Source organism: Tribolium castaneum, chromosome 3 (assembly GCF_031307605.1).
Source record: "Tribolium castaneum strain GA2 chromosome 3, icTriCast1.1, whole genome shotgun sequence".
In the NCBI taxonomy this organism is placed as follows: Eukaryota; Metazoa; Arthropoda; class Insecta; order Coleoptera; family Tenebrionidae; genus Tribolium; species Tribolium castaneum.
The window spans coordinates 23857213-23865149 of NC_087396.1; the positions used below are offsets into that span (position 1 = coordinate 23857213).

The 7937-nt window shown below is 36.1% G+C and overlaps 2 protein-coding genes across 3 annotated transcripts; one reads left to right on the forward strand and one right to left on the reverse strand.

Moving 5' to 3' along the window:
- The first annotated feature begins 1171 nt into the window (after positions 1-1171).
- LOC660999 (spermine oxidase) lies at positions 1172-4588 on the forward strand. The gene is made up of 4 exons (XM_967189.5): positions 1172-1677; positions 1723-2332; positions 4006-4208; positions 4257-4588. The coding sequence occupies exons 1-4, from the start codon at positions 1235-1237 to the stop codon at positions 4492-4494; spliced, it is 1494 nt and encodes a 497-aa protein (XP_972282.2). The 5' UTR covers positions 1172-1234; the 3' UTR covers positions 4495-4588.
- Positions 4260-6744, reverse strand: LOC100141635 (gustatory receptor candidate 61). 2 transcript variants are annotated; one of them, XM_064355906.1, is made up of 6 exons: positions 5966-6741; positions 5757-5920; positions 5380-5484; positions 5270-5335; positions 5135-5224; positions 4260-5089 (listed from the first exon to the last, which is right to left on the reverse strand). In XM_064355906.1, the coding sequence occupies exons 1-6, from the start codon at positions 6636-6638 to the stop codon at positions 5015-5017; spliced, it is 1173 nt and encodes a 390-aa protein (XP_064211976.1). In that variant the 5' UTR covers positions 6639-6741; the 3' UTR covers positions 4260-5014. The 2 variants fall into 2 exon arrangements, with proteins under 2 accessions (XP_064211976.1, XP_064211975.1); XM_064355905.1 differs by having other exon boundaries at positions 4260-5224; positions 5966-6744.
- Positions 6745-7937: the final 1193 nt, after the last annotated feature.

Here is a 7937-nt window from a genome sequence, read left to right on the forward strand (position 1 = left end):
ATTTCGTCCAGTTTGGACACAAAATCCCCTTTTTGAGCGCTAGTTAAGGTTGAACTGTACTGAATGAAAAAAATATTCGTAGTTCAATAATTATGAAAAAAATACCGTAACCTTTCGAGGGCCTTAGCAACAACATATATAAATTTTGAAACAATTGATAGTGTCGTTTAAAAATAAAATAAAAAAAACTATTTTTGACCATTTTATTTTTTTATTAAAAAACTACTAACAATTTCCTTAAAGAATTTTTGGGGGATAGTAGATAACGTATTCATGTTGCTGCCTTTTTTTGAACTTTAGGTTTTTTCATAAAAATTAAAACTATTGAATTTTCCAATTCGTTAACAAATATTTAAGATTTTAACCAAAATATCGCTAGAAATTATATTTGAGCAAGGAGAAGTTTAATCTTTAACCACAGAATGCAATTTTATTCTGAGCAAGCAATTTCGTCAGAAATTAACCAAAAACTCAGTAAAAATTTGACTTCATAGCTGCAGTTTGGGGTATATAATAAATCACAGAACTGTGTCAAAAAAGACATTATTTTTGCAAGTTCTGAGGATTTAAACACGTTTTTAGACCAAAATTCTAGTTTTTATTAAAGTAGGACAAAAAAATTCAACTAATTTGGTCGAAAATGACCAAAAATTCACCGCTTATTCAGCAAAAACTCAATTATTGCGCAAAATTTCTTAAAAAAAAGTCCAATAAATCACAGAATTATGTCAAAAATGACATTATTTTGCAAGTTCTGAGGACTTAAACAGTTTTTTAGACCAAAAATTATTTTTTCCCCTGTTTTTATTAAACTTTAACAAAAACATCACCAAAGAGAATTGAGAAAGATGACTTAATTTTTTTTCCTATAAACTGAACAAAATGAAAAAATGTTTAAGAAATATTAGTAAAAAAACAAATACAAAACAAAATAAAAATATAATAAAGACTTGTTTTTATTTTAACCAGAAATTACGAAATAATTACGCGTGGCACAGCCCAAAACATTCCAAATGTTTTGATTTCGTTCCATGGAAGATAACAGAAAACCCTAAAACTAATCGGCAGCCAACACGCGAAATTTAATCAGTTGTTTATTGCGCTATCGCTGACACAAAAACTTGGAAACTGTTTTGAACTTACATAACTTACCCTTAACCTTGTGACCCACAAATCAAGCATTTTATGCCCGACTCTCTCATAATCTCACAACACAGCTGTGAAAGTTCGGTCAATGAAAATGAAGCTCCTCAAGCTTTTTCTCGTCGTATTTTTGCAAATTTACGCCAAAGCGACGCCCTCCGTGCTAATCGTGGGCTCTGGACCTGCTGGCATCGCAGCAGCGACGAGACTCCTCGAACACAACCACAAGAACATTCGAGTATTAGAGGCAGAAAACCGAATCGGGGGCCGAATTAACAGCGTTTTTTTCGGCCAAGCTTTCGTCGATTTGGGCGCAGAGTCGTGCCATGGGCAGAAAGGTAACGTGGTCTATGACATGGTCAAAAATTTGGGCGTTTTGAAACATGTGGATGGGCCACGGAGTGTCTACCACTCCTCACGCAAAGAAATCGTTTTTGGGGACGAGTTGTTGCGAATTATTGATGGGATTTACGGCCCTGATGGGCAAAGGGACGAAGATGAGGGCAAGAGTGTGGGGCATTACTGCTTGGACAAGTAAGTTAAAGATAGCGCGGTTGGTTTAATCCAGATTCTGGTTAGATACAACGCCAGCATTTACGATAAGTACCGGAACGATGCGGAGAAATTTGAAATTGCGAAAGCGTCCGTTGATCTCTTCCATCACATAGTATTAAGCTACGAGGGCGCCTTTTCGTGGTTCGAACCCTCGGCCAAGAGCGACTACCGCGATTGCGAGGGCGACCTCAGCCTGAACTGGAACGGGCTGGGCTACAAGACCGTGCTGGAAGTCATGATGAAGAAGTTTCCAAACCCGTCCGAACAACTCCCGTTTGACGAAACAGTATTACTAAACAAGGAAGTAGTTAAAGTATTTTGGAACGACAGTTCTAGTCATAATGCGGTGACGGTCTACTGCTCGGATCATTCGAGTTACACGGCCGATCATGTCATTTTCACTCCTTCGATTGGAGTGTTGAAGGAGCGGCACGAAACAATGTTTACGCCACAGTTATCGGAGGCAAAAAAGGACGCGATCAAACACATCGGTTTTGGGGCTGTTATGAAAATTGCGATGTTTTTCAAACACCGGTGGTGGGAAAGCGAGAGGAATTTTACAGGTTTTCACTTTGTTTGGAGCGAGGGGGACAAAAGTCGCGCTTTTAAGGAGTTTCCAGAAGGGCCACTAAAGGTACAGTCACCCAAAATGAAAATGACGCCCTTAACCAGCCTCTGATAAGTCATCAAAGATCGTAAATTAGTTCTACATTTCGTTTATCGTTCGTTTGATCAAAATAAGTTTTAATGTGCTATTACGATTTGCCCAATTTTTTTGTTATTGACAATTTTTGCAAAGTAATTACGCAAAACAAGTAATCAAATGCAAAATGTTTTTTTTTAAATTTTTGCGCAATTAAGCGACTTTTCAACTTGGATTATTTCATTAAGAAGCTCTAAAACGTGTATAAAAGCTGAAAGTAGGTAAGAATAACTACTTTTTCCTCTAAATTTTGCTATATTCAGCTTATTTTTGACGAGATTTTCCTCAAAAACAAATAAAATCGAGTGAAACAGCTCGAGACTACTCGATAAAAGTAAAAACTACAATTTTTTTTTTTTATTTTACAATTTTTTTTTACAATTTTGTTGATTCTTCGGTTTGGTTTATGAATTAATAAAAAAGGCAAAAAATGGCATTTTTTACTTAATCTGGTAATTTTTCAGTTTGTTTTAGTGATATTGCTAAACTTATAATTGTAACATAAAAAAACAGAACATAATAATTGTCAGTTTTTGGCGAAATTTTGCTCAAAAACGATCTAAATCAATTAATTTCTATTTAAATAATTAATTTCTATTTCATTCATAATTTTTGGGATTTTTTATTAAAAAAAACTATTTTTATACACCCACTTTAATAAAAATTTGGTAATCTTTCGATCCGTTTTTAACAAAAATTTTTGAAAAAATGTGTTTCTGACTGAAAATCGTTCTCAAAAAAGCCGAAACTTAGATAATTCTCTATTTAAATTGGTGTTCTGTCGGTATCTTCTAGCGAAATCTCGGAAAATATTGAGCTTTCAGCTCTAAAACGTAGTAAATGCTCAAGAAAGGTATGTAATAATTGCTTTTGACCAAAATTAAATGAAATAATCTACTTTTCACCTACTTTTTTTCTAAAACAATCTTTATTTTTCTCTTAAAAGCGTATTTAAAAATTCGAAAAACGCTGAATTCAACAATTTCGTTAGTGAAAAAGTTTTATTTGACTTCAAAAAATATACTTAAACTATTGAAAAAGGCAAAAATAATACAACTTATTTCGACCTCTTAGTGATTTTCGGCTTACTCTTAAAGAAATTTTGCGAAATAATTATGTTTCTGGCTGGGAAATGTGCTAACACGTTAAAAAACAAGAATTACAACAAGAATTTTCAATAATAATCAAACAACAACGAATTTCTAGTTCAAAATCGAACTAGATTGATTAAAATAACCTAAATTAAATTAATTCCGATCCAATTTCGTGATTTTTTAGCTAGGAAGCTAGAAAAAGTAAGAATAACACCATTTTAATAGTAACACAATTTTCCGACTTATTTTTGATGCATTTTTGCCAAAAAAGTAGATAAAAAGCGAGTAAATTTGACTAATTTCGACTTTTTTTTGTGGATTTTAAACGTTTTTGACCAAACATTTCAGAGAGTAATAAACGAATGTCGTACTTCTTTTTGTTCGTTTACGGACGCGTCATTTTCATTTTGGGCGACTGTATAACTGATCAAAGTTGCCAACATTGAATAACCAACTGTTGCCAACTCAATTTCAAAACCGAATGGGCTACAATTTGTATAAATCCCACAGGACGGCCACTCCTGGCTCACTGAATTTTTTTGCGTCGTCCCTGTAGATCGCAACCCTAATGTGCTAGTTGGTTGGTTGACGGGTTCAATGGTTCCCGAAATTGAGCTAATGACCAACGAAACACTAATCGATGGTTTGGAGTTTGTTCTCAATAAATTTCTAGGGCATAAATATAACATAACCGGGCCTGATTCCATAATTCGGTGCGATTTTTTACCAAAATGAATCATAAAGTAATTGGATATTTTTAGTACTTATTGGCACACAAACCCGCATTTTCGGGGCAGTTACTCTTATCAGACCGTCGAAGCTCGCAAAGATAAAATCACAGCTGAGATGGAGTTGGCTAAGCCTGTGCTAAATCTGGAAGGACGGCCCATTTTACAGTTTGCAGGAGAGGCCTCACATCCCTATTTTTACTCAACTGTGCATGGGGCCATCGAGACTGGATTTAGAGAAGCGGACAGAATTATTAATTCTTACAAATAGTTATTTATTGCACTGTTTTGTAATGTAAATAAGACATTTTTTGTATTTGTATTTGTGTTTGTCGGAAGGAAATAAACGTAAAATACGATAGAAATTCTTGAGTTTTTTGCCTTCTTTGGGCGTTCTAGCGAACGCGGTTTTCTCTGGAATTAGCCGAAAAATAGTGGAAAAGTACTAAATCCATTTACTTTTTCCTGTGTTTTCTACAGTTTGTCATAGAAACAAGTTGTTTCGCAAAATTTTATTAAAAACAAACCGGAAATAACAAGGTTAGCCGACGATGTTTTTATTTTTGCAGAAAAATTACAAAATAAAAAATCAGAGCTGTTTTATCTAAATATTTATGAGGAATTGTAACTAGGAAGGATAGCAAACGTGAGCTACTGTTTTCAGACCTACTTTTGCATTTTCTGCTAAAAATATTAAAGTAATTTTTTCCAAAACCGCTCTAAATTTCTAAAATATAATTTAGGTAATTTTTCTAGAATTTTTTGCTAATTCACTTTTTTAACCTAATTTTTTATGGCCCACAAGTGGGTTTGTTGACCTGAAATTGGTAAATAATCGTGATGTAGGTCGTGGCAGCTCCCACAACCTGAAATAGATTTTCAGAGTTTTTCCAAGTCAAGTGAAAAATTACAGTAAAAGCGAAGCTGCCGTTGATTGGAAACAACCCTAGTGCTGTAAATGTGGGCGCTCTGTGCGTTAGTTGTAGCGCAAAAATTTGTAACTGAAATAACTTCATTAAAAACTTACTGGAAAAAGAAATAATTACTTTTTCCTCAAGACTGGGATTTGAACGAATGATGAGTTTTGAGACCCAGTTCAGAGTAGCCCTGGCCTAAAAATTTTTGGTTTATCGAAATCTTGGAACGGAAAACTTACTTCATTTGAATTTAAATGCGCAAAGGCAGCTTTCCGGGCAAGTTCGTAGATGCGCAGCAGTGACCAAAAGAACCAACCAAGCGTGGAAATCGGCCGAATGGAAATCTGACCAGGAAAATATATTAAATCAACAGCCAGATTTATCATTTTTAAAATAAATGTTTCCGTAATTTTCACATTTTTATTTTAAAACGATTGTTTTATGACGATTGTTTACTTTCCATTTTACACGAAATGACGAAACTATTAAAAAAGTTATTTTAAATGCATAAAGTTACATGACTAATTTTCTAATAAACGCCTACAGGGCAATAAATAATAATTATAAAAAACAATTTTCAATCATGTTTTAAGCCGGAGATGTGACCTCAACTTACGCTGTAATAGCAGTAGCAAAATGCAAACACGATCGTATTAAACTGAATCAGACACCCAATTATTATAATGAACCCAAAAATCCTATTAACGCTGTCGCACACATCGCACAGCTTGTCGTGACTCCGGATACAAATATCAACAATTTGTTCTTCACTTTTCTTCCCTAAAATAAAATCGAACCAAGAAAATTCCCCCAACTTTTACGCACCATCCACAATCAGTTTTCTATACTTATTTTTATACAATTTTCGGAGAATCGAATTGATGAGAGCAAACCTGCGCCTAAGTATAATATTAGCCACGACAAACTGAGTCTCCCCTTGATGAATCAACATGAACGGAATTAGATGCGTTAGCACCACAACCAGCGGAATCGGATCGATGTTTTCCCTCGGAATGTTCCACATCTCCATCAAAACATTACAGAACGTGAAAAAGGGCCCCGTTAACGTGAAAACCAAACAAACGCGAAAATCCTCCTTGTGGTTGATTTCCAGGCCCAGCTTGGCCCAAGTCTCGTCAAACGTTGCCACCGTATTGACGATTTTTTTGAAACTGGCTTTGTTAATGTAACTCAAGATGTGGGTGCCGAAAAAACCAAACGTTCCCGATAGGGACACGACCAGGATCAGCAGTTTGGCGAAAGTGTTAAAGTTGTACAATTTCCCGTTAGTCACAGGGTTCGGGGTTTCATCCAGGGAGGCGTAATACACCAGAATAACAAAAACCGAAAGGTAGAAAAGTATGATAAAGTTGCAATATTTGTTGGTTTTGAGGACTGTCTTTCGGCCCGTTTTCCCGAAATAGGTTGGGTGTGGGCCTAGGAGAAGTGACACGTAAACTATGAAAAAAAGGGTGTTGTAGACACCGTCTTTGGTCATTTTGGACTAAAGGAATGGCCCAAATTTGATCCCTTGGGTGTCGTTATTTCCGATTGAAATCGGTTATCAAATTGAGTTTTGATTTGACCACGGGGATTTTCTAATCTATACATTTTTAGCACAACTTACGTTGTAGTAGCAGTAGCAGAAGGAGAAGACGATTGTGTTGAACTGGATGAGACACCCGATTATGATCGGGAACCCAAACAGCATGTTAATAGCGCCACACATGTCGCAGAGCTGGTCGTGACACCTCATGCAAATATCAATCGTTTGCTCGTCACTCCTCGATTTTTTTTTATCTAAAATATGCCCAACAATTATCCGAAAATTGCAAAAACAAGTCAAAGACCTTTAACCACAATTAATTTTTTGGCCCACAAGTTTTCAAGAATGTTGTTGATGGTTTTGAACCTCGTCTTTAGAATAACGTTAGCGGCAACAAATTGCGTCTCTCCTTGGTGTACCATTAAGAAGGAGAGCATATGGCATGCGAGTATGACGTTGGGGAGAGGTTCGATGTTTTCACGTGGCATATTCCACAGTTCCATTGCAATGTTCCCGATTATTACAAGTGGTCCAGTTATGGTCATAGCCAAACAAACGTAGTAGTCTGTTTCGTAATTAATGTATTGTCCCAGCTTTGCCAACGTCTCGTCTAACGCCGCAACATTGTTGACAAAGTTTTTGAAACTCTTTTTGTGCATAAAACTGATTATGAGCATAATAAACACGGCGCTGTTCCCAGATAAAGACACTACGAAGATTAAAAGTTTTGCAAAAGTGTTAAAACTGTATAACTGTCCATCGAAGAGCGGGTTTTTTTCCAAGCTTGCGAAATACAGCAGAACTGCGAAGAGAATTAAGTGGAAAATGATGACAATAGTGCAGTTTTTATCAGTTTTGAGTCTTTGACACTTTCCTACGGTTTGCAAATAGCTGGGGTAGAGACCTAGGAGGAGTGATAGAAGAATAAGCCAGGAAACAGTGTCATAGACTGTGCTTTTGGTCATCGTGACTGACGGTCGTCGTGACCGAAAACTAACTTTTAAATTACCAAAACAGCTCTCTGGGGGACCGTTAGTTTCGATTAAAATCAACTTGGTGGAGCATTGACCGATGACGCCTTTTACTGGTTGAGTCATTAATTTTCAACAAATATCATTGAACTTGATGGCTCATTGGTACTAATAGATTTGGTAATGAATGTTTGTGGGAATTTTGGTGTGGGAATTGTTCCCCTTTTTGTCCGTAACATCTGGCGTGACAGCTGGGGCTGGGGGAAGGGTGTGAGCAGGT

Bases quoted from the DNA above. Each gene is read 5' to 3' on its own strand.
- LOC660999 (XM_967189.5), top strand. From the start codon at position 1,235: ATGAAAATGAAGCTCCTCAAGCTTTTTCTCGTCGTATTTTTGCAAATT. The intron at 1,678-1,722 runs GTAAGTTAAAGA...GATTCTGGTTAG, and splicing joins GGGCATTACTGCTTGGACAA to ATACAACGCCAGCATTTACG. The intron at 2,333-4,005 runs GTACAGTCACCC...TAAATCCCACAG, and splicing joins TTCCAGAAGGGCCACTAAAG to GACGGCCACTCCTGGCTCAC.
- LOC100141635 (XM_064355905.1), bottom strand. From the start codon at position 6,638: ATGACCAAAGACGGTGTCTACAACACCCTTTTTTTCATAGTTTACGTG. The intron at 5,485-5,756 runs GTAAGTTGAGGT...TTTCCTGGTCAG, and splicing joins TTTGCTACTGCTATTACAGC to ATTTCCATTCGGCCGATTTC. The intron at 5,336-5,379 runs GTAAGTTTTCCG...AAAAATTTTTAG, and splicing joins CGCATTTAAATTCAAATGAA to GCCAGGGCTACTCTGAACTG.